The sequence below is a fragment of the Lepidochelys kempii genome, chromosome 17 (genome assembly GCF_965140285.1).
Source record: "Lepidochelys kempii isolate rLepKem1 chromosome 17, rLepKem1.hap1, whole genome shotgun sequence".
Taxonomy (NCBI): Eukaryota; Metazoa; Chordata; order Testudines; family Cheloniidae; genus Lepidochelys; species Lepidochelys kempii.
Genome location: NC_136396.1, coordinates 20,085,737 through 20,111,511, shown reverse-complemented (window position 1 = coordinate 20,111,511; position 25,775 = coordinate 20,085,737). Strand labels below are relative to the sequence as shown.

Sequence of the window (25,775 nt, the reverse complement as noted above, 5' to 3'; positions counted from 1 at the left end):
TTACCTGGGAAATCAATACACAATCACTGAATCGGCCAGGAGCCACAGATGGAGCAGAGTTATTATGTCCCATGAGTCCAAACCACCCCCACCCTCCCACCCCTGCTATTTTGTCTATTTGCCCAGTCTAGATTTCAGTTTCCAGGAGCGTAGCTTTCACCATTGCCCTTAGGAGATTATGCTTTTTTTCAGATGCTCCCAGATAATTCAGAAGCACAAGCCGACGATGTTTCAAAGGGTTTTAATTGGCGTGTGCAGTGTTTTGTGTTTACAGTAAGGATACTTTCATGGCTACACAGACCACCTCCTCCACCAAGCAAACAGATGCCAGTCTAAACTGCTGTAATTTACAACTTCTTCTGGATCTCTCAGCGAGTTACAGTAGCCTACGCTAACCCCTGAATTTGGCCTGGAGAATGATCAGAGTTGTTCTCATTTGTCACCAAATGAGCACAGCAAGATTAGAGCCACTGGAAAAACGGAGGAAAAATTCGCCAGTCATTTGGAAATTACATTCCGCTTCGCAGGTTCAACATGGGCCCATTCTCCCTTGGTTTGTTTGTTTTAATTGAAAACGTTCAATCTGCATTTGTCAGCTCCCCCCTTTTTCTCGGTAAACGGTCCAGTGGAAACCCCAGTTTGGGGTAAACGAAAAATAGCAATAGCAGGTTTGATAAAAATTCCCATTAAAAATATTGTGAAAAACAACATAAAAAGTATGTGGAAAAAGTCAACAGGGTTTTAGTTTTTAGAGTCTCCCCCGCCCAAAACTTTTCATCTTACGGGAAATATGTTGGCATCTTTGGACCAAAAAATCCCTTCCAAATATGTTTAAAGTTTCAGCCATCTGGACCCTGGCACGTCAGGGTGGTAGTTCTGGGATTATCCAACCCTGCCAGGCTAAAGGGCCAGTCTCCTCCTGTTTGCAAGTGGAGATGTCTTTGAACTGAGAAGCTGGTCTTGTCTTCTCTAGAGCTCTGTAAAATGCCCATTTTAGTGCTTCTGCTTAGGGGGGGCCATGGGCTAACCCACTGAAGAACACGCAGGCCGGAGAGATCTGCCCACTGTTCATCTCAAGGTAGCGACTATCCCTGCTCGCCTGTGCCAGTCATTGGGATGGCTCCTGAGACAAAAGTTCAAGTAGATCATTGGCAAGAGGTACCTGGGTGAAGGACCGACCTGGGAAGCTAAACATGTATCTAATTAAAAGCCCTCCCCATGGGGATCAGCCGCCATCTTTTTGATGCCATGTTCAGGGCCGGATTTTGCCCTTGTCTGTGCCCAGGGCATCAATGCGTGGAGGGGGACGGAAGGCACAGCATGGCCCCGGTCATGTCCGATCGTGTGGGAGATCAGAAGAGAGTCTGACTGGAATTCCTGCCCGAGCAGCCAATCCACGGCAGCTGGACGGCCCATTTCCCAGTCGCCACCACCTGCAGCTTGGCCTGGTCGAACTTCCAGTATTGGTCGTCCCTGAAGAAGTACACGAAGCCATCCTGCTGCGTCAGAGCGCCGTTCGCCCCGGCTGGGACCCCGTTCCAGTCCCTCAGGCTCCTGGGGTAGTAGCGCTCCACCCGCAGGGACTCCTCGCTCAGCACGTAGTACTTGGGGCCCTTGAAGAGCACCAGGTGGCGGAGCTGCTGGAAATAGAGGGCCGCGTCGAGGTGGCGAGGGAGGTTGCTGGTGCTGCACTTCTGGGGGAATCCCGCCTCCAGGGCGGACCCTTTGTATCGCCAGCATCGGCCGCCTGGGGAGAAGCCGGAGACAAAGCTGGTTAGGATCGCTGCGGGGGGGGGGGGGGGGGGGGAGGCCGTGTAGGGGCCAGGACACACAGAGGGGAAGTCAAGAGCCATGATCTATCGACAGCATTTTGACAATGACAAGAGAGAGACAGGGAGCTGGTTTCTCAAAGGTGTGTAGGTACTAAATACTAGACAGCACGTTTCATCAGCAGATCTCAAAGCGCTTTACAAAGGAGCACAGCACCATTCCTGCAATTTTACAGATGGGGAAACTGAGGCACAGAAAGGCAATGCAATTTTGTTCAAGGTCACCCAGCAGGCCCGTAGCAGAGCTGGGAATAGAACCCAGGTCTCCCGAGTCCCAGTCCAGTGCTCTATCCACTAGGCCACATGGGCAGGTCAAATAAGCACTTGGAGGAGGACAGATGGTGTTGTGGTTCAAGTGTAACACTGCACCCCACGTGGGCTGCCGGCAGGAGGGATCTGGATCTAAAAGCAGGAGCCTTTCCTGCCAACCTAAATGACCCAAGGCTGCAACAGGCTCGTCTGTGGCCCAGTACCACGCTGCGGGAGGTCCCACGCCCTGGGCTGTGATTCAGATCTGGGGCCAGCTCACCCGTGGTGAATTGCACAGAACTCAGACAAACTGCCTTGGAAGGATGAACATCTTCTGGATGGTGCCCATACCCAGCACTGCCCACCTTAGTTTGCAAACCATAGCTACGAGAGGTCAGACCTGCCCGCCCTCATTCACCTCCATGGGCATGGACCCTGAATCCTAATGCCTGCATTTGGTAGCAGACTCTTTCCGCAGACACACCCAGCCGCTCTGAGATCATGGGCAGACCTGGGGAAGATGGTTTCCACAGGAATATTATTAGTTCCCATAGCCAGCTGCTGTGTCCTTGGACCATCCATCTATACATGCTCCCCAGTGCTGGTCACACATGCCTGCTGCACCACTGATGGCTGTCCATCAAATGAAAACAAAAGGAGGGGGGGGGAATCAAGGCCATGGCTACAAAAGGCTGACTCAGAGGGAGATGGGTGTAGATTTCTTAATGACAAACAACCAGCAGGTGTCAGTGTGGTCCAATTTATGATAGGTTCCCCAGCCCTACATCAGAATCCCTGAGCGATTCCCAGGGGGAAGAGGGATACTTACCAGGTTTGGGGTTTATTATTAAAAGACAACAGCCCAATTAATGCCCCCTTCACAGATCGACGCGCAACAACAGAGGATCCTAAAGGGCTAACGTGGACTGCAAAGAGGCCTAGATGCGCTCAGGAAACCTGTGATCAAACCCAGCTCCGGGCTCACAAGGGGGAACTCACCTGCACGGGATATCCTACCTAAGGTACTTATAGGGTGACCAGCACTGTAATACCTAAGCACCTCACAATTTCTTTCACGCTTTTCTCCTCCCAACACCCTGGTGAGACAGGGCAGGGTAGGGCTGTTATCTCCATGGCACAGCTGGGGAACTGAGGTGCAGAAAGGCTAAGTGACTTGCCCAAGGCCTCTCAGGAAGTCTGTAGCAGAGCAGAGAACCGAAGCCAGGTCTCTCAAGTCCAAGGCTACAAACACCTGTCTTATTCCGATTATATTTACTCCGTGCCAGACACGCCAAGCAGCTCGATAAACTCTAGGTCAGTGATTCTCAAACTTCTTGGCTCCTTTCACATAGCCCCGACCCCCAGTTTGAGAACCCCTGCTCTAGGTCTTCGCCCCCTTCTGTTCAGGAACTGGAAGTGGGAGAGGCTGGCTGAAGAGACTGGCAATGGGACACAGGGCCATTCACCTCTTCCAGGGCACGGACTGAAACCCCTGTGAGAAGAGCCTGTCTCCGAGCAGGATTTATGGAGCGCTTTGTGCTACCCAGGAGATGGAGGAGTGCTCAGTCCCTCTCCCAAAGGGCATGCAGCCTAAATGAGGCAGGCACTAGTGGATGAAAGCAGCGGAACTGGCCTCCTTAGAGATGGACTGAATGGGCTGCTGGCTAATCTCCCCTCTCAGCCCTTGTGAGGCGATCCCTCCAGGGCAGGGGTGAGGCAAGATCACCCTGCTCTTCCTGTTCCTGCTGCCCGAGGGCTGCCACAAGTTGTGCAAAAACCAACACAATACACAACCAGCTGAGCACTTGCTATTCCCACTGCTTCCCATAGGGGCCGCTGGTGCGCAGGGCCTCAATGCCAAGCCAGTCACTCCAGAGCAAAACCAAGGATCTCAGGACAGATGCAACCAGCGGGGAGTGCACGGACCAGCCCTTACTGGGATCCTCCACACCGAGGACCCTCCATTGCCACTGAGTGCACCTCCTCCTGCTGGCGAGCCCCGAGCGGTGCAGTGAAGTCCCGGGGTCAGGGCCGTCCTTACCCATACGCAAAGTACGCAGCCGCGTCGGGCACCAGGAAATTTGGGGTTGCGTGTTGCTCCAGCCCCCGCCCCGGCTCTTCCCACCCCAGCCCCCTGGGCTCTGCAGCAGGGCTGGGCCTGCACTCACCCTCTTCCCCAAGCCAGCCTCCCGCCCTGTGGAGGCCTGGGGCCCCACACCACCCCTGCGTGGGGGGGCTGCGTAGGGCCCCCCGAATAGCTAGGGATGGCCTTGCCCAGGGACCCCGGAGATCAAAGGGAAACGTCCCCAGCTGGCATTTTGGGCTGTAAACTGAGATCTCTGCAATTGCTGGCTAAAGGCCCCGGACTCTGGCTGTCTACTATGGACCCGTTACCGTTGTGTCCGAGCATCCCACAATCTCTAATGTCTTTCTCCTCCCCACACCTCTGTGAGGTCGAGCTGGGCTGTTATCCCCATGGTATAGATGAGGAGCCGAGGCACGGAGAGGCTAAGTAACTTGTCCCGGGCCATGCAAGGAATCTGTGGTAATGCAGGAATTGAAGCCAGTTCTTCCACCACCCACTCTAGTGCCCGAACCACTAGACCATCCTTCCTTGCAAGGGTGCTTGTACACTGGGAGAGCCGCCCTGACAATCCTTGTAACCGTGCCCTGCCTTTGCGCCTCTCTTCTTTTCCACTGCGAAGCCATGCCTAAATGAGCGTGCCTACGGCTGGCGGGTTAGTGTTATTAGTTTGTATTATGGCTGGGCCCCCTTGTGCTCGGCGCTGTACAACCACATCGGCAGACAGAGCTGGGGCCCTGATCCCTCCCTGGGGGTTATGGCAAAACAAATGAAACAGCCAGAACAGCAGCAACTCCTTCCCCTGCAACCGCAGGCCCTCGGCACATGGGCTGATTTCCCACTGCCCCATCAGCCTCAGCGCCGGCTGGGCACTCGGTTACTGGACTATGGGTTATGGCAAGGGAAGAAAAACAAAAACTCTTTTCAAAGAGCCTCCCCCGCTCCCAGGCTGTTTCTGATCCTAGCCCTGCAGGAGGGGCGGGGGGCGGAAGCCAGGGGCGGGAGGGAAGAGGGACTGCTGGGCTCCACCCTGCTGTAGGAACAAAGCCCCCATTCTGAACAGCCTCCAAGCTGTTACAATTACAAGCCAATGTGTCACTGACATCCATTCTCCTTTGCAGCCGAGTGCCTGGGCCTGCCCTAATGACCCTGAGCTGCCCCTTTAAATGCTGGAAATGGCCCAACTTGATTATCATACACATTGTAAGGAGAGTGATCACTTTAGATAAGCTATTGCCAGCAGGAGAGTGGGGTGGGAGGAGGTATTTCTTCATGCTTTGTGTGTATATAAAAAGATCTTCTACACTTTCCACAATATGCATCCGATGAAGTGAGCTGTAGCTCACGAAAGCTTATGCTCAAATAAATTGGTTAGTCTCTAAGGTGCCACAAGTCCTCCTTTTCTTTTTGCGAATACAGACTAACACGGCTGTTACTCTGAAACCTTTAAATGGCCAGTAAGTCAGCCCACTGCAGCAGTTCGCAGTCAGATGGGGGACTACATCGTCTTAGCCATTGGGGTCCCAAACACCATGGCCACAGCCCCTGTAACACTCAGGGCTCAGAGCGCTGCACTGGCCTCTTGCTAATCAACAACACTTAGCGCTTGGAAAGTGCTTTCCACCCCTTCGTCCCAAAGAGTTTCACAAAAAAGAGGGAGCGTCTTTCTCCCAATTTTACAGATGGGGAAACTGAGGCACAACAAAGCAAAGGGGACCTGCCCAAGGTCAACAGCGAAGCCAGGAACAGAATCCAGAGTCCCAACTCCCAGTCTAGAGCCCGATGCTCCGGACGGACAGACAGATCAAGGACACAGCCACAAGGGGGAGATTTTTGCTCCTCCCCATCTGGGTCTGGCTACCTTTGAAGAAGTAGAATTTGCCGTCTGCCTCCGACACAGCAGCCGCGTCAATGCCAGCTGGGAGCTCTGCCCATTGGGTCTGGAGCAGCTGCGGGTCGGTGGCGTTGCCTCCCTTCGCCACAACCCAGTAGTGGTGGCCTTTGAAGATGTAAAGGTTGTGATCTGCATCTGTGCAGAAGGGGAAACCGAGTTAGAGGGAGCGTGGCCTTGCAAACCTGAGCAGGGGGTCCTATCTCTGCAAGCCAACCGGTCCCCCTCTGCGCCCCACCCAGAACAGAAAGCAGCATGTGCAAATCCACTACAGCAAGGGCCTCTCTCCTGCCCATCCAACATCTCTGCCTCTTCCCCCAGGAATCCACGCTCAGGCTCCTCACTCACCCTGGGGAAGCTCATCTTCTCCAGGGCCAGCCCCATCCCCGTGTGTGTCAGCTCCACCTTTCTGCCCCAACATCTCCACCTGGGGGCCCTGCAGGCACCTTGAACACGCTATGGCAAACCCGCCACTTCCTCCCAAGCCCCCCGCTGCCCGTCCATTCACAACCCCACCTGCCCATCTCCTCACCACAAGGCCATCTTTGACTCACCTCTCCTCTCCCTACATTCAGGGTCTGTGCAAGCCCTACCAGCTCCTCTGCTAAGCCATCTCTAAGCCCCATCCCTACCCAACAGCACTGACCCTTCGGTCCTCTCTCCCCCGACCCCTGCAGCCGCCCGCCCCTCCATGGCCTCCCAGCTTCTCCTCTCAATCCATAGACACTGCTATTGTGGAAGGCGTCTTCCTCCCCGTCGCTCCATCTAGGTTACTCCCCTTCCTCGCCTGCCTTTCGCCAACAGAAGTCAGCCCAATAAAAGATACCATCTCACCCACCTCGTCTATCTCCTCCTGCATCAAGTTCATTCTTCGCCCTCCCCTTCAAGGCTCTGCATCGCTGAGTTCATTTCCTACTACATCCGCTATGCCTTCCTCCTCTGTACTCCTCCCTCAAGCCTCCTCGCACCTTCTTCCTCGCTACCATGTGTACTTAGCTACCCCCCTGGGGAGCATGTTACAGGTCTACCCCTCTGTGCCTGATCTGCCGAGGATAGGAGTCTGTCACAGTCCCACCCTGGGACACTTGGCTCCTGCTTTTAGTTCTGGAGGTCCCCAGTTCAATCCTTGGTGTGTTGGCCAACACAGCAGCTCTCCCACTTGGCATGTCTTTCTCTTTCCCTGCACACCTCTCCTCAGGACACACGTGCTACTTCCTCAGCTCTTTCAGTGGTACCCTAGACTTGATCCCCCAGGGGGTTATTAACACTGCCTCCGCCATCAGCAGCTGGAGGGGAAACGGGCCAGTGGATCTAATACAGTGCTTCTTGGACTTTTGTACTGGTGACCCCCTTTCGCACAGCAAGCCTCTGAGTGCGACCCCCCTGAGGGATTAAAAACACTTTTTTATATATTTAACAGCATTATAAATGCTCGAGGTAAAGTGAAGTTTGGGGTGGAGGTTGACAGCTCGTGACCCCCCACATAATAACCTCACGACCCCCTGAGCGCTCCCGACCCCCAGTCTGAGAACCCCTGATCTAATAAATCTGTCTTTTCCATCTCGAACGTCTACAAATGACAAGCAACAAGAGAGGGCGGGCTGGACGGAGCAGCCGGGAGAGGGCTCCAGCTGCGCGTTGGCGTCTGGGAGACTCACCGATGGTGATAGCATCGAAGAAGGACTGGCAGTAATAAGAGCCGAGGCTCCCCTGCAGCTGATTGTCACCTGGAAAATCAGGGCTCCAGTTCTGGAAATGAGCAAATAACTTCCCAGGAAGCCGCACAGCGGAGCCCCTCAAAGGCTTTCCTGTGATGGAAAGGGAAACCATGAGATGTGTAGAGTGGCTGCACAGGGCCAGACTGGGTCAGACCAAAGGTCCATCTAGCCCAGTGTCCTGTCTTCCGACAGTGGCCAGTGCCAGGTGCCCCAGAGGGAATGAACAGAACAGGTCATCAGCAAGTGATCCATCCTGTGTTGCCCGTTCCCAGCTTCTGGCAAACAGAAGCTCGGGACACCACCCCTGCTCATCCTGGCTAATAACCATTGATGGACCGAGCCTCCATGAATTTATATAGTTCTTTTTTAACCCTTGTATAGTCTTGGCCTTCGCAACATCCTCTGGCAAAGAGTCCCCCCAGGGCTTCGGCAAACCCAGGGAAAGCGGGGGTCTGTAGATGCACTTAGACATCACGCAAGCCTTTTATCTGGATGCGAGGTTACGACCAAGGGACCCAAGCTGGGTGAACCTTTTCAGCTGAAACATTTTTTTCAGCAAAAGATGCAGATTTGGCTACCCTGAACCGGTTTGGGAATTCACGTCAATTTCACTGAATTGTTCAGAAACATTTTCAGATGATCAAAATCTAAATGAAACTTTTCAATGTTGCTGAAACAATTTTTTTGGTTACTTTTCAATTCACCTGAAATTCTGACTGGTTTTGGTTTTGATCAGACAACGATTCCCTGCCCACCCCCCCACCCACCCCGCCCTCTCCCCCGACATTTCAGAATTGCCAGAGAACCAGAAGATCCATCATTCACCCGGTTCTAGCTGAAACAAGAGGGTATAATAGAGGGAGAGTCAGAGCCTGGGGCACTGGGCCTGGTGCAAGATCTGAGGCCTGAACCAGAGGCCGTGAACCAAAGTCAGGCCATGGATTAAAGCAGATGCTCACAAGTTCGTTATCCAGTACATGAACTTGGCAAAGTTGTTGCTAGTTGACGAGGCACTAGATATTTACATAAAGATATTCCAGCTAGTACAGATAAGCCCAGAGGTGAAAGTAAGCTGGTACAGTATGGTGCAGCGTACTGGCAAGAGCCGGTACACAGCCGACCATACTGGCAGGGGGCAGCTTCCCCAGGCGGGCAATTTAAAAGGGCCCTGGGCTCCCGTCAGCGGCTGGAGCCCCTGGCCCTTTAAATTGCCGCCAGAGCCCCGCTGCCGGAGCCCTGGGGTAGCAGCGATGGCTGGGAGCCCCGGGCTCCGGCAGCCATTTAAAGGGCCTGGGCCCTTTAAATCACCACCAGAGCCCCAGGGCTCCTGGCTGCCGCTGCAGCTACCATAGGGCTCCAGCGGCGATTTAAAGGTCTCGAGGCTCCCAGCCACCGGTACCGCAGCCGGAGCCCTGGCCCTTTAAATTGCCTCCCTGCTGCCAGAGCCCCAGGGTAGCGGTGGTGGCCGGGAGCCTCGGGTCCTTTAAATCACTGCCAGAGCCCAGTGGCTCCCGCTGCAGCTAACGCTACCATGGCTGCTACCAGAGCCGGAGCCCCAGGCCCTTTAAATCACCCAGGAGCCCCGGGGTAGCAGCAGCGATTTAAAGGGCCCAGGGATTTAAAGGCCCCACCCCTTCTGCCTGAGGCCCTGCCCCTTCCGCCCGAGGGTCACACACCGCCGCCTGCTCAGGACCCCGGCCCTGCGTACCGATAAGTCCCTTAAGTTACTTTCACCTCTGGGTACACCCCAGCCTAGTTCAAGAGAAGCTGGTTTGACAATAGGGATGTTTTGTCCAAGATATAAGGAACAAGAGAAGGTAACAAATAGATGTCATGAAACACGTAAGGTGGTTTATCCCAGTTGTATGTCTCCATCAAAAACCTCAGGGTACCTTGTCTTAACCCTTTGTCCGGCTTAGGGGGCAGTAGAAAGTCCACTGCTGACGAAGCCGGTCCGTCATAATGGGCACGCATGTGTTCGTGTACCTGCAGAATCTGCGGGGCCCTAGTACTGTACTTCGTTGACAAGAAACCTGGCCGAGCGCCTTCACCACCAACCTGCGTCTGGGGTCCCTCTGGGTAGCACTATCGATGCCTGCAGGGTCAGCTACCCGTGCAGAGCTGGGGCAGCGCGTGGAGAGAACATACACACAAGCCAACAGATGATAGAGGGGATCCAGGAGACCTGTGCTCACCGTACAGGTTCTGGACAGCAAGGATGTCATCCCAGCTCAGCACAAAGTCCTTGCCCAGCTTCTTATAATAGGGAGACATCAGGGCGCTCCTGACGGGCGAGTGCTCCAGCCCCAGGGTGTGCCCGATCTCGTGTGCTACCACCACAAAGAGGTTGCGACCCTTGCCGCTGTGCAGGGACCATCGCTCATCGCTGTCGAAGTGCGCCTCCCCCCGGCGGGGGAAGAACGCGTGCGCCAGGGCGCCCCCTGGTGGAAAGAGAGGAGCAGAGGCGGTTACAACTGACACAAAGGTCACATGCACGTGCCGGTCCTCTTCTACAATGGTGAGGGACGTCTGGGCACAAAAGGGCAAAGGATGCTGTCCATGGGGGCACTAGGTGTATATATAGATTGAGCAATTGCTTAGATTTAGTATTACCCCTAAAATATCCATCATCTTATTTAATGTGGACTTTTTAACAAGTATATTAGTACGGGCTGTGCTGGTAAATGTTTTGGTTTGTGGAAATAATGCAATTAGTATTTTTAGGGGGTGGTTGAGCTATACGGGGGGGGCAAAAACATTCCTGTTTAGGGCCCCCCAATGGGCTAGCACTGGCTCTGGATACAGTGGCAGCTAAGTCGGTGTGCGTGAATACAACACTGATGGGAGATTGACAACCCCAAAGGTAGAAGCCCTGTTTTATTCCCAGATCAGGGAGTATATGGGCAGGGAAAATTTGCTTCCTCAGTGGTGGGGAGAATCTACGAACAATTCATGCCAAATGTCCTGTTCTGTCCTTAACCTCTCCACTGACTCTGCCAGTGGGTTTGGGAAATGGAAATCAGCCCAATAGGAACTGGCATCTAATCCCAGCTAAGAAGACATTTTGTTTACAGCTGATCTTGGCTGGATTTGAACCACTCACCTTCAGATAAATCCTCGCTGGCTCCCTTTCACTAGCTATTCATCTCCTTTCACACGCCACAAACATTCACTGTGGAATCACTACAAAAACTAATTTCCCCCTGCTGATACTCAGACCTTCTTGTCAACTGTTTGAAATGGGCCACCTTGATTACATTGGCCTCATTAGCACTACAAAAGTGATTTCCCCCTTCTTGTCAACTGTTGAGAATAGCGCACTTCCACCTTAATTGAATTGGCTCGTTAGCACTGACCCCCCACTTGGTAAGGCAACTCCCATCTTTTCATATGCTGTGTATATATACCTGTTACTGTATTTCCACTCCATGCATCTGATGAAGTGGGTTTTAGCCCACGAAAGCTTATGCCCAAATAAATTTGTTAGTCTTTAAGGTGCCACACGGACTCCTCGTTGTTTTTGCTGATACAGACTAACACGGCTACCCCTCTGAAACCCATGGAATCTAAGGCACCGAGAAGTGATGTCTGTATCAGGGGCGCTACAGGTCTGACAGCATTTAAATCGAATCCCTTATTTGCAGGGATAATTTAAAAAGGGCTCAGCCCAAAAGCAACCGTTCTTTTAAAACCAAATGCATTGGTCATTTGGATATGATTGTCCCAAAAATACATTCTTAAAATGTGAATTAAAACCAGGCCTTAAAAAAAAAAAAAGAAAAAGAAAAAAGGCTGGCGGTTGGATATTGTGGACTAATCTCTTTAGCAATAGTGAGATTAAAATGATTTCTGTTATTCATTTCTAAATACGGGCGATTTTATCTGTAGAGTGTGTTGTTCCATTGAAATTGGCATGAAGATCTTTATCACATGGGTTAATCGCTTGGGCGTGGGAGTAGTCACTCTGCAGTAACTCAGTATGAGCTACTATGCTGCACTGGCTGAAGGCTACGGGGATTGAAATGCCCCTGACATAGCAGAATGGCTTAGCAAGGGATGTGATGGACTTGGAAGGAAACAGTCCAAGCTGTGAAAAGTTTGTGGTCCTGGATTTGTGTGAAAGTCCACAGCACAGTTTACCAACTGACATCACAAATTCAACACACAAGAACATAAGAACAGCCATAGCAGGTCAGACCAATGGCCCATCTAGCCCAGTATTCTGGCTCTGAGAGTGGCCGGTGTCAAATGCTTAAAGCAGTTGGAGGTTTAGGCACACCCGGAGCATGGGGTCGCATCCCTGACCATCTTGGCTAATAGCCATTCATGGACCTATCCTCCAGGAACTTAGCTAATCCTTTTTTGAACCCTGTTATACTCTTGGCCTTCACAACATACTCTGGCAAGGAGTTCCACAGGTTGACTGTGCATTGCGTGAAGAAGTTCCTTGTGTTTTTTTTAAACATGCTGCCTAATAATAACAAATTCTAAGGAATCACAAATTCCTTAAAGCCAGGACATTAGGAATAAATATCTGCAACTAACCTCAGGTTTCGAAGGTGTGGAATTTGTAGCCGTCACCCCAGAATCGAGAGGCCCACATTTTACCACTGTCATAAATATAAAGGGAAGGGTAAACCCCTTTAAAATCACTCCTGGCCAGAGAAAAAAATCCTCTCACCTGTAAAGGGTTAAGAAGCTAAAGGTAACCTCACTGGCACCTGACCAAAATGACCAATGAGGAGACAAGATACTTTCAAAAGCTGGGAGGAGGGAGAGAAACAAAGGGTCTGTGGGTCTGTCTATATGCTGGTTTCTGCCGGGGATAGACCAGGAATGTAGTCTTAGAACTTTTAGTAAGTAATCTAGCTAGGTATGTGTTAGATTATGATTTCTTTAAATGACTGAGAAAAGAATTGTCCTGAATAGAATAACTATTTCTGTCTATCTTTTTTGTAACTTAAGGTTTTGCCTAGAGGGGTTCTCTATGTTTTGAATCTAATTACCCTGTAAGGTATCTACCATCCTGATTTTACAGGGGGGATTTCTATTTATTTCTATTAAAAGTCTTCTTGTAAGAAAACTGAATGCTTTTTCATTGTTCTCAGATCCAAGGGTTTGGGTCTGTGGTCACCTATGCAAATTGGTGAAGCTTTTTATTCAACATTTCCCTGGAAAGGGGGGGTGCAAGTGTTGGGAGGATTGTTCATTGTTCTTAAGATCCAAGGGTCTGGGTCTGTAGTCACCTAGGCAAATTGATGAGGCTTTTTACCAAACCTTGTCCAGAAAGTGGGGTGCAAGGTTTTGGGAAGTATTTTGGGGGGAAAGACATGTCCAAACAGCTCTTCCCCAGTGACCAGTATTTGTTTGGTGGTGGTAGCGGCCAATCCAAGGACAACGGGTGGAATATTTTGTACCTTGGGGAAGTTTTGACCTAAGCTGGTAAAGAGAAGCTTAGGAGGTTTTTCATGCAGGTCCCCACATCTGTACCCTAGCGTTCAGAGTGGGGAAGGAACCTTGACAACCACTAACCAGCTTCGGAGGAGAAATAAAAAGTAGGGCACAGATCCATGCCTAATGTCTAGTGCCTAGATCCATCAATGGTGCAACATTAATTTACACCACATGAGGATCTGTCCCAAGTCCTTGGGAGCACAGCTGTGTCTAGGAAAGATCTCAGGGCATGCTTTACAGGACTAGTGTTGTTCAGTACGTAGACAGGAGTGAGACAAAGGCACTTGCGTAGTTAGTCCCAGTGTCCTACCCAAACTCCAGCTAAGTAACAATTACATTCTACCCCCCTAAATCCCTGCCTCAGTCTCCATTGGACGGCCTGGCCCCAATTCTGCTCTCACTTACACCTGTGTAAACCAGGACGAACTCCGTCCAAGGAATGGAGCTGGCACCAGAGTGAGATCAGAGACACAGAATCATAAATGCAGAGCTGGAAGGGACCTGAACGCACTATCAAGTCCAGGCCCCTGTGTCGAGGCAGGACCAAGTAAAGCTAGACCAGCTCTGACAGGTGTTTGTGCAACCTCTAATGATAGGGATTCCACAACCTTCCATGGAAGCCTGTTCCAGAGCTAAACTCCCCTTAGAGTTAGAAGATTTTTCCTAATAGCTAACCTAAGGCTCCCTTGCTGCAGATCGAGCCCATAACTTCATGTCCAGTCTCCAGTAGACACTGAATCATAGAGCCAGAGGGTTAGGAGGAACTGCAAGGGTCATCTAGTCTAACCTTCTGCCAAGATGCAGGATTTGTTGTGACTAAACCATTCAAGACAGATGGCTATCCAGCCTCCTTTTGAAAACCTCCGGTGTAGGAACTTCCATGACTTCCCTAGGCTGTTTGTTCCATTGTGCTAAGGAGAACAATTGATCACAGTTCTGTTTATAACAGCCCTTAACATATGTGAAGACTGTTATCAGGTCAGTCTTTTCTCAAGACTAAACATGCCCAGTTATTTTAGCCTTTGCTCACAAGTCAGGTTTTCTAAACCTTTGATCATGTTTGTTGCTCTCCTCTGGACTCTCTCCAATTTGTCCCCATCTATCATGAAGTGCGGCACTCAGAATTGGACACAGTGGTCCAGCTGTGGCCTCACCAGTACCAAGCATAGAAGGACAATGACCACCCACGTCTTACATAGGACAGCCCAGAATGATATTAGTCAGGCCCATCCTTCCCCTTCAGCCATCGTGTGCTATTCCTGGCCAACGACACTAAGCCGATCTGCTCATGGGGGTGGTACTGGAGCATCACAAGCCTCTTCCCCTTCCTACCCCTCCCTCCCTTGCTTGCTGCCTGGTAAGAGCCCCCGGTGTAAAAGAGAAGCTTACGATGAGGGAGCGATTAGCACCTGGCCCATCGAAGGCGTTGCTGAGTCCATCGTTGTGGTCGCCGTGGAAGAAAGCCAGGCGGATGTCAGCAGGGCTGTCCAGCACCTCCCAGAATACCAAGGATGAGACGTTGCTCCAGAGATCGAAAGCTGCCTTCACCGCCAGCCGCACCTGGCGCTGGGGCAGATACCAAGGCCAGTTCACGATCCGGTAGGTCAGGTGCCGCTTGTACCACTTTCCACCTGAAAGAGGGAGGGTTTTCTTTTATGCCTCCATTGTGCTTCCCATCCACAGATCTCACTGCACCTTCCAAAGGAAGGCTGGGATCATTATACCCATTTTACACATGGGGAAACGGATGCACTGAGAAGAAAAGTGATCTGGCCATGTTAGAGCTAGGAATAGAAGCAAGTGTCCTGTCTCCTGACCCAACACCCTATCCAATGGGCTATACTTCACCTCCACTGAACAGTGCATTCAGAAATCCTACAGATCCTGATCTCAGGTACAACAGAGTTAATCTGGAGTAGGTTCCTTTAATGGAGTGACTCTGGTTTCGCATTGGTGTAAATGAGATCAGAATCCAGCCCTGTTGATCTGAAGGTTCTTTCAGCTCAACACACCTCCTCCAGTTCACACACCAGGCAAAATTCAGATCTCAGTGACGAGAAGAAAAAATCTGGAATAATTCCACTGCCTTGAATGGAGTTACTCTGAATTTACACCAGTAAAACTGACAGCAGGATTTGGCCCACTGAATCTCTTCTCGGCAGCAAGGATCTCCATTGCCTACCACCCACAAAGGTTTGCCAGACAAGGGAACAATCACCACCACTGAATTGCTGGAGAGCTGAGCATTTTGAAGCCAAGGGGTGTTTTGATCTAGTTAGGAAAGAAAGTGGGACCCACAGCCTGAAGGAGGGCGTTTCCCCCCCAGAGCCAAGCGGAGTAAATGCACGTAGAGGGCCAGATCCTCAGCTGGTGTGGATGGGTGCAGCTCTGTTGAAGTCAATGGATCTATACCGATTTGCACGAGCTGCCGATCTTGCCCCATAACTAGCTTTACTACCTGTGGGTTTCAGTGAATGAAAACAAGGTTGCTGCTGAAAACAACTGCCCTGCAGGCGGAAAGAAATAGCAAAGATGTGGGAAGGGGAATGACCTCAAACACAGGGGCAAGGCTGGGGGTGGCTGGTAAGGCAGCCCAAAAGGAATGCAAGATTTCAGGCACACGTCGCTGAACTGTCCACACGGAAAGCCAGGCTTCGGTGGCAACGCTCCTGGGCAGCACGTGGGTGGGGTTGAAATGCGTCCCCAGGAAGGAACAATGTGAAAAGGTGAACCAGCAGCCGCTGAGCTCAGGTCACGGAGGCTGGGAGTGGCAGCTCTTGGGATTGACCGGTGGAGCTGAAACCCAATTCTGCAGAGCGGGTTTCCCCTTGCACCCCCCGCCGGGCCACGTGGCGAAGATCGGCTCCGGTGTCGTAAGGCTACAATGCTGCTTTTCAAACCCAGACGGCTGGCTGAGGCTGAGAAGCAGCAGGGGAGCATTTACACCCATCCACCACCAGCGCACGAGCACTCGTGTAACGTGTTTAAACCACGGATCCAACAGTGCTTTCCAAGGCAGGTAAGTATCATTGCCCAGCCCCTTTACCGAGGCAGAGAGTGGTCCAACCGCTGCCCTGTTATATCAGACAGGATCCTTTCACCATCACCTCGCCTTCTCCTCCTCTTCTGTGTTTACCTTTTGTCGCTTGATACATGCTTAGATCGTAAACTCCTTGGGGCAGGGACTATCTTTTCATTATACACCTGTGCAGTACACTGGGGCCCTGATCCCTGACCAGGACCTCCCCGAGCTACCCTCATACAAGTGATAAGTTACGGCTGATATCTGTACAGTGGGGTCAATGAGACTCACCTCCTTAGTGAAGCCCTTTGAGATCTACTGGTGCAAAGCTCTCGATAAGAGCTAAGGGTTGCTATTATTTCAAAAGTCAATGCTAATTTTAGGGGCATTGGTTTCTACATATCCAACATAAAGCACTCGGTAACCTCCGTGTTTCCACTCCATTGTGGGGAAAACAGAGCCGTTTAGTATCCGAACCACCAGCTGTAGTGACCAGGATCTCTGGGGGAAAGTGGCATTGGAGTGGGGGAGTCCTACTGGGGTTCAGATTTCCATGAAGACACATTGCCTGACGTTTTGGGCAGTCTCATGAACATTCCTCCGCCCCCACGCTGAGTTTTAACCTTTGTTTTTCTAAGGGATTTTTTTTTATTACATTTCTAACATAGTGGAAACTGTGCTAAATAAACTAGATTGTAGAGGAGCTTCAGTGATTTACAGCAGCAGGGGATGTGGCCCAAAGAGGCCTATGTGAACGCTATTCTCCTTGCCCTATTACAATACTAGGATGGCTGTGGGTAAGAAATAGCTAAAGCATTCAGCAGGCTCAAACTTGCTTTTTGCCAGCACCAGGTGGACCTGGAACCTCAGCGGTTCCACATTCTCGTTATACTTAGAACTACAATTCTTGAGCTTGTCAACCTAGCAGAGAAAGATACAAAACTATCCAACGGCTAGAAGTTGAAGCTAGACAAATTCAGACTGGAAATAAGGTGTCAATTTTTAGCAGTGAGGGGAATTAACCACAGGATCCATTTACGAAGGGTTGTGGTGGATTCTCCATCACTGCAAATTTTTAAATCAAGATAGGATGTTTTTCTAAGAGATCTGCTGTAGGAATAATTCTGGGGCCGTCCTCTGGCCTGGGTTATATGGGTGGTCAGACTAGATGATCACAATGGTCCTTTCTGGCCTTGGAATCTATGAGCATGTTCTAAATTTGGCACCAGGAGTTCTTCTGGTTCGATTACAAGACACTTTACATTGTCCATTGCAACGTTGTTTCATAGTGTTTTATCCACATACTGAGCCATTGAGCCAGCCACCCTGTACTGTAGTGGTTGAGCATCTCACAATACATTTATCTTCACAACCCACCCATGAGGGACAGCAGTGCGAGAATCACCATTTTATCCATGGGGAACTGACACAGAGAGGGTAAATGATTGGCCAAAGGTCACACACGAAGTCTGTAGCAGGATAGAGAACTGAACCTAGGTCTCCCAAATTCTAGGCTAGTTCCCTAACCACTAGGCCATCCTTCCTCTCAGAAAAGCAGTGTAGCACCGTTAAGTAAATGGATCTATGAACATCAATGCAGCCAGCCTGCTGCACCAGCTGCGGGTCTGGCTCATTACTCCCAGACAACCGAGGAGTTCTGCACACACACACGCAAAAGCCAAAGGATGAGAAGCATTTACTGGCAGTTATGGGGGGAGGAAAAAGAAATTTCTGGTTCCTCATGTGATTTACATAAGGTCCGAGTGGCCTAGGCTATAACATGTGCCAGCACTAATAACCAGCCGGCCAGCTGGATGCAGGACATGGGAACCGTGCATTTGGAAATGCTTCACATAACTCTGCCTTATGGGGCATCACCCAGGGGAATGGCTGCACCTCTAATGGTTGGAAAGCGGACATAGGCACAAAGCATTTCACACCTGGTATAAATTGTCAAATGCAATTGAGAGCAAGGGATTTTTAAACACTGAAGTGGACTTTCCTGAGCCTTCGGGCTGAGAACAGACGTCATGCAGGACTCTGATGGATTGTATAACCCTGAGAAGATACTGTAAAGAGACATCAGCAGAGAGTTTAATCCAAATGCTCAAGGGTGGGGAAGGACAGGGAAAGAAGCTTACAAAACCATAAATTAGAGACGTTTGCAACATTGGGCTGAATCTGCCCCAGTCACAGCCAGAGAAATTCCCTTAGTGGAACAGCTTATTATTCACCTTGGTACAACAATGGGAACTGGGGCTCAGTCCTCAGAGGTATTTTAGGCACCTAACTCCCATGGGAGTTTGAGGATCTGGGCCTTGATCCTTGAAGATTTTAAATCCAGATTTAAATCTTGCCCTGCAGCATTTGTAACCCATGGTTGCAACAAGATGCTGGTACTGAGAACCAGAAAGTGTAACTGACTCAACACTAAAATTAAACCAGCTGGGGCTGGATTTCGTTGGCCCAGGAGAGTTAAATGTACAAAGGGAACAAACGGGACAAAGCATTTAAACCGTTGTTCACTTGGTCTAACCCCAGGCAGTGTCTGTGATGTAGAGAAGGACCTTTTAAAAAGACATAGGGCTCAATTTTCCAGGGGCCCTGCACTTTGTGTCTTCATCTGCGCTGGTCCAAAGTGAGTGTGAAGTGCATGCAACATACCAGATCAGAGTGGTAGCATTTTACACTCCCTGGGGTAAGTGACAATGCAAGGGTGCAGGGCAACAGCTGATCAGGCCCCTGGCATTTAACCAGAGAGTGTTAACCAGATTCCGAGTCCGGTTGTTCACTCCCCGGCCCTGCAGGGTGGAAGCAGCCAGTTCAGCCTGTGGTGGGGAATATGTCCCTCTCATCCCTGAGCATCAGCCCCTTCCAACTGCGCAGACACCAGGCACATCGATGAGGCCCCCTCTTGCTCCTAAAGGCTTCAGGCAGGATTTGGATCTCACTTGCACTGGTGCGAATCAGGAGAGACTCCAGTGAAGCCAATGAGTTCCAGCAGAATAAAATCTGAACCAGGCCCTGCGTCTGCACATTCTGGGGCCAGAGCAGCCCGCAGCTAAAGCAGAGCGAGCGCTGGGGTCTAGGAAAAGGCAACTGCAGCCTGGACGGATGGGTCTTTCCCCGGTGGGGTGCCTATTTCCTGCTGTTTATCCCGGCTCGGCTCTGCTTTTGCAGGGCTTTTTCGCAGCTAATCCCCGTTGATGGGCCAGCGTTTCCAAAGCCTGCAGAGGCTGTTTCAGGGCTTCGTTGCAGATACCTCGAGGCACACTCTTCTCCTGTCGTGGGCACAGCCAGATAAACTTCTGGGGCTGGCGATTAAAGCAGGTGACAGGACATGTCTTTCTAACAAGCTCAGTCCCCTATTGTAAAGGCAAACCATGGCTGGGGCTTAAAACATCAAGGAACACTGCACCAGACATCAGGGAACACTATGGGGAGGTGCCTGGAAGATGCGGCCCTGTTCTCACTGCAGCAGCCAAGCCAGGACCTACAGATGCTGCAGCCTGTCTGAAGTGAACAGTGGCTCAGTTACGTTTCCCTCACTGCCAGCCCCAACTCAGCAGGGTAAGGATTCTATAGGGCTAGAGGCAGGGGCGGAAAAAAGCAGGGAAGGATTCAGGGGCAGATGCAGTCTGCAGCGTGCTTGCCTCTATGAGCATCCGGTGCCTAAATTAGCATGGCCACAAGCAGCAGCATGCTCCTCCCCTGCCATGATCAAAACATGGCTCCATCTTGCTGCATAGAACCAACCCTGGTCTGACCCCAGTTTGGACTGGGGTTAAAACGTGGTTAGGTCCAGTCTACACTACAATATGCAACAGTGTTTTATCCACAGCAGGGAACTAGCATGTTGTAGTCGGGAGCTCGCATTGCAGAGCACACGGGTGAGACTGTCACCTAATAGAAGATCCCATCACGGCTATTCCCCTTTTTCCAACAAAGCTCACCCCGGCTCGGACAGATTGCTTCCTGTTGAAAGCAGGATAAACAATGAGCTCAGCAGAAAGCTTCTGAAGGGTCTGGTTTCCCAGCCACTGGGCCTAATCGCTCTTTGTCCTGCCACAGCCACTCTCGGCATTTCCCCTGGGACGATCACGTGGCAGGAGTGTTCAGCTTCTCTTCCCCTTCCCCGCCCACACGTCAGCATATTTCGTAGATTCTAAAGCCAGAAGGGACCACTTGACCATCAGGCCTGTATAACACAGGCCAGAAGAACTGCCCCAAACTAACTGTTGGAACTAGAGCATCCTCCCTGGCTTTGGTCCATTCTACCCAATTCGCCCCCTCGAGGAAGCTGGCCTGACAGGACGTGAAGAGCCAGCTGAGGAATCCATGTCTCCCCTTGCCCACTTCCTCCATTCCCAGGCACGCTGGAAGCTTCACCCCCCAAACTTGGACTGCCTCGCTTAGGGACTCTTCCTCCCCAACCCCCTCTCCCTGGAATGACTCATACGGGGGTGGGAAGGGAAGATGGTTTATGGCTTCAGAGAGATGATTTCTCCCGAGCTGCATTTCTCTTCTCTTGTGGGTTTCGTCTCCGTTGCGCCCTTAGATGTCCCTGGGCCAAGTCCATCCCTGGAGAGAGGCCACTGGCTTCAGTGGATGGATTAGACCCCAGCGGTCAGACTCTGGTCTCAGATGCACACCCCTCACGCCCATTGACTCCATGTGCACCACCAAGGGCAGAATTTGATCCTCGGGGCCACCGCTGCAGCAGGGGTTAGAGTAAGCAGGAGTAGGGGGAGGCCCAGCTAACAGCAGTAGCCTCTCCCTGGCTTGGGGGAGCAGTGACCCACCCACACCCCTCCTCTTTTACTCTGCTTTCACCACTGCAAAGTCCACGGGGCGGCCAGCACCAGGCAGGATCAGGCCCCAAGTTTCTGGGGCACTCACAGAGCCCAGCAGGTTATGTGATGTTTGCACAATTCACAGCCCATCCTGCTGGCTTCGCTCTGAAGCCAGCAGGGCCCAGCTGTCCCCAGACACAGAGAGACACAGCTCCCAGCGACCAAAAAGCCTCTCATTTACATCGCCCCCGCCAGGCCAACCGGGTTCACACGCCCTTTGGCAAGGGAAGAACGCACCTCTCTGTGCCAGGTTTTCCTCTCAAGGCACCATGGATTCTGCAGCATTCCAATTCCCGATCCACATCGGGGCTGGGGGGCTTAGCTCCAGATGTGAAGTGCCTAGAAGTGCCTGGCACGTTCATCACTACAAGGCAGATACACTGGGATTCCCTGCAGCTCCCTGCGCGTGGGTCGGTCAGATAAGCTCCTCTCTAGTCTCCATGTACACTGAAGATCTCATACGTGTAAGGGTTCCCTGCCAATCCTTCCTCTCCCTGCACACCATGATGGCTGCTGCCCTTCACCCCAGAGGTGGCTGCATTTCAGTGAAGAATGGAAAGATTGTTATACATGATCTGTAAAGTGTCCCAAGACTTTTGAGGATGCAAGAGACCACTTCCCAGCCGCAGTGAGTCCTGCTGCCAACACTCTGGCCAGACAAAATGATTTAACCTGTCACCGGACTGGACATTTCACATGCATGCACACACATCATACGTCACTTCAGCTTGTCATCACCATGGATAGGGTAGAAATAGATGCACTGGAAACCAGCATCAGGAAAGGATCAACAGCTGCCACGTACAGCTTCAGGATGCCCAGATTAACCCTGGGTGTCTGTACCAGAGAGAGGCACTGTCAGACCATGTTCTGCCTAGCCCAGTGTCCTGTCTCTGACCGTGTCCCATGCCACAGCTTCAGGGGGAGCGCACCGAACAGGGCAATTCTGGAGTGATCCACCATCTTCCACTCCCTGTTTCTGGCAGTCAGAGGCTTAGGGTCACCTTGAGCATGGGGTTCTGTCCCTGATCACCATGGCTATTGATGGACCTATCCTCCATGAACGTATCCAGTTCTTTTTTGAACACAGTTATTCTTGTGGCCTTCACAACATCCCCTGGCAAGGAGTTCCACAGGTTAGTTATGCCTTGTGTGAACAAGTACTTCTCGTTTGCATTAAATCTGCGGCCTATTAATTTCATCAGGTGCCCCCTGGTTTTTGCACTGGGTGAAGGGGTAAATAACACTTCTCCATATACTTTTTCTACACCGTTCGTGGATTTATAGACCTCGAACATCTCCCCCCTGTGGCCACCGCTTTTCCAAGGTGAAGAGCCTTCATCTTTTTAGTCTCTCCTCCTACAGAAGCCATTCCATAGCCTTGATCATCTTTCTTGACCTTCTCTGAACCTTATCCAGTTCCACCAGGTCTTGCTGCCTCATCCCGGCAGCAAGGACGCCCGGCCCAGGTTTCCTGGGACAGAACAGGGCTGGGCGAGCCAGAACAGGGAGGGTGCATTAAGCAAGGCTTAGAGCAGGGGACCGAGGGTCGGGATTCTCCGCAGCCTCCCCGAGCCCCTGCTCTCCGGCCTCTGGCAGAACGCTGCTGCTCTGCTTCCGATGCGGGCAGAGTAGCCCAGCACACAGCACCCTCCCCAGACCAACCCCGTGGCTCTCGAGTCAGTCCAGGATCCTGTTCCAAATCACCCCCCTCGACCGCAGGGGGCTGCTCTTGTCTATCTCCTGGTCTCTCTACAGCTCTCCCTGCTCCCTAATCTTTAGCACTCCCTCCCTTCTGCTCCACCACAGTTCCAGCACCTTCTCCTCCAGAGCCCATGTGGCCCTGCCTGCCTCGGTCTCCTCTGTAAACCTGCTTTGCCTATATATCCTGTTCGCTTCCCCGCCCCCCGCCTACAAACGCTGGGTCTTATCTCCCTGGAGCCCTGCCAAGGTAGAGTTTGTAGGAAAGATGCGAAGAAGAGTCCCGTTTTTGTTGGAGGGAAACCAGCTGCGTGTAACAATCCTGCGCGGCCCGGGGGGGGGAAGTGCTGACTCTGGGGAACATTCCCCACCCCACCACCAACCTCAGCCGCTAAAACAGATGCAGACTTGTCACTGGCACTTACCTAATCGCTCATTAACTTTTCCCATGTCCCAGGCACAGCTGCGCCCAGCCCGCTCTCACCACAAAGCACGTTACTGACCGGCATATTTGGAAGGCAGCTGAGGGGCCGGGTAAATGGGTGTGACGGTGCTGACTAGCCTGGCATTAGGCGTGCCCAGCTCAGAGGCAAATCCGGCCCTGTAGCAACAAATCTATGACGAGAAAGTCTGAAGCAATTGACTCAATGGACAGATATACACCCAGACTGGTGATCACGCTTTCCTCCTCGCAAGGCGCTTTGAGAGTCTCCAATGGGAGGCACTACCAAGGTGCAAACCCCTACGTTCGAACACAGGCACCTAGGGCAAAGCATCCTGAGTTTCAGAGCCGATGCCAATCTGGAACGCCCGCTAATTTCAACGGGAACTGCAGTTGTTCAGCAACTTTGAAAATCAAGGCACTTTGATTTAGGTGCCCAAATACGGATGGAGCTGCCCGACCCTTAATTTGCAAATTGTGCCCATTGTTATTACTGGCAGGGTCATGTGTCCAGTTTTAAGGAACGTGGTTTTGTTATAAGCTGCCCTAAAAGAGAGCCTCCTAACCTGGCCTAAGTAGCCGTCAGTCCCAGAGAGGTGTCCAGCCTGCCTTAATTTCCCCTCCTCCAAGCAATCTTCCCTGAGCAAGCTAGAAACAATAAGAGGTCTTGGTCCTTATCTTCAAGGCACTCAATGACCTGGACCAAGGTGCTCTGTCTTCCCTGCCAGAAAAGATGTTTATGTTACAGTGAGATAAATAGGCCATCATAATCCTAACGCAGATAAGGCCATTGTGATGTAGCCCAGCAAGGTCATCTCTGGGTGTTGATCTTGAAAGCTACACTGTGGGGAAATCTACCTGTGCCTTAGCTCCACTTGGATTTCACGATGAGATGGCACCAGTGCATTAGTTATCTTGCTTTAAAAAAAAAAAAGAATCACCAAACTTCAGGACGGGGTCCAGAGTCGACAGCTCCATGCCTCAAGCACCGAGGGACTTTCTGTTATAAGGGTCAAACTCACATGTGCAGGAGACAGAGCATCCTCAGGGGCCAGTGTAAGAGTATATCCCCAGAACCGACAGCCAACTGCGACCGGACAGCGTCATCACCAATGAGGACCAGAAGAAGATCATCATAGATTCATAGAATAGATTCATAGAAGGTTAGGGTTGGAAGGGACCTCAGGAGGTCATCTAGTCCAATCCCCTGCTTGAAGCAGGACCAATCCCCAATTTTTGCTCCAGATCCCTAAACAGCCCCCTCAAGGATTGAACTCACAACCCTGGGTTTAGCAGGCCAATGCTCAAACCACTGAGCTATCCCTCCCCCCTGGTGGACACCACAGTGCCCTTTGAGAACAGGACGATGCCCGAGCTCGAAAGGTAGAGAAATATTCCCCTCTGGCCAAAACCTTGAGAGCTAAGGGTTACCAGGTTGAGACACACACACTGACTGTCGGAGCCTTAGGCACATGGGACCCCCGGTAACAAACAAGTGCTGAGAGAATGCGGAATCGGTCCACGCTACACTCGGCCAATACGGCAACTCATGGTGTCAGATGCCATCAGGTGGACATCTACATAGAACACATCACTGGACATCAGCAATACCAGGAGGGATGAGCCAGAGTGCCAATGAGAAGCACGGTCAGGAAAGTAACAAAGACTTTCCCCATGGATTGTATTTTCTAAATGGACAACCAACCTAATTCTCAAATTACTGAGGGACAATCTCCACTCACTGATATATTTTGCTTTGCGCAACCAAATCTCTGTGCAACTTTTCATGAGTGATGTACCTGAGTATTCGGATGCTAATATCTAAACTGTATTGTTAAATCTATTCACCTAAATTTGGGTTATTGCTGATTATGTACTCTACGTAGCATATGACATTCAAAAAACTAACTTTGTATTTGTGAATAATCTAAGCACTATACCCAGATGTACAGACACTCTTTTCCCAACTAATGTACTATCTAATTTCTTTTAACATTAGCTTTAATAAAAATTTTAAATCCTAACTCCCACAGGACCCTCACAAACTTTACCAGCTTCCACTCCAAGTGCCAGGCACACTCCTCTGACCTATCTTCTCAGGTACAAACACATTTGCTTGGACATTTAAAGCAAAACCAAACCCTATCCAAACAAGACACTCCACAGCACACACACGGCTCCCCCAGGGAGGAATGAACTACGCATGCCAGAGGTTACCCATGTTACTTAATGCACAATTGGAAGATGCTCAGATACAACAGTAAAAGAGAGAGAATAGAATAGAACCCGCACAGCATGAACTTGCAATACTGAGAGCAATGCCGAATAAGAGTCATTTACAGCAGTGTCTTTGCAAGCTATTGTCTGTGGAGAGAAACTTGGGACAATTTTCAGAATCAACGTTCAGTGCGATTCCTTCCAAACAATCCTAGTGCTGGGATCAACTCAGCAGTGGCTCAGCCATTAACCTCCAAAAGGCTGGAACAGGCAGATACATGTTTTCCAAAATTTCCTTCTCACTAACAAGCCTGGA

At 51.1% G+C, this 25,775-nt stretch overlaps 1 protein-coding gene across 4 annotated transcripts in view; it reads right to left on the bottom strand.

Moving 5' to 3' along the window:
* Positions 1 to 225: 225 nt before the first annotated feature.
* The window catches only part of MMP28 (matrix metallopeptidase 28), a 43,465-nt gene continuing 17,915 nt past the window's right edge, over positions 226 to 25,775 (bottom strand). For 3 of the 4 annotated variants that reach the window (XM_073315565.2, XM_073315567.2, XM_073315569.1), the window contains 5 exons: positions 14,634 to 14,855; positions 9,966 to 10,211; positions 7,711 to 7,860; positions 6,023 to 6,190; positions 226 to 1,747 (listed from right to left, as the gene is read on the bottom strand). In XM_073315565.2, coding sequence (XP_073171666.1) covers positions 1,353 to 1,747; positions 6,023 to 6,190; positions 7,711 to 7,860; positions 9,966 to 10,211; positions 14,634 to 14,855 — 1,181 coding nt within the window. In that variant the 3' untranslated portion in view covers positions 226 to 1,352. The remainder of the gene's footprint in view (positions 1,748 to 6,022; positions 6,191 to 7,710; positions 7,861 to 9,965; positions 10,212 to 14,633; positions 14,856 to 25,775) is intronic. The other variant, XM_073315568.2, reaches the window with a different exon arrangement.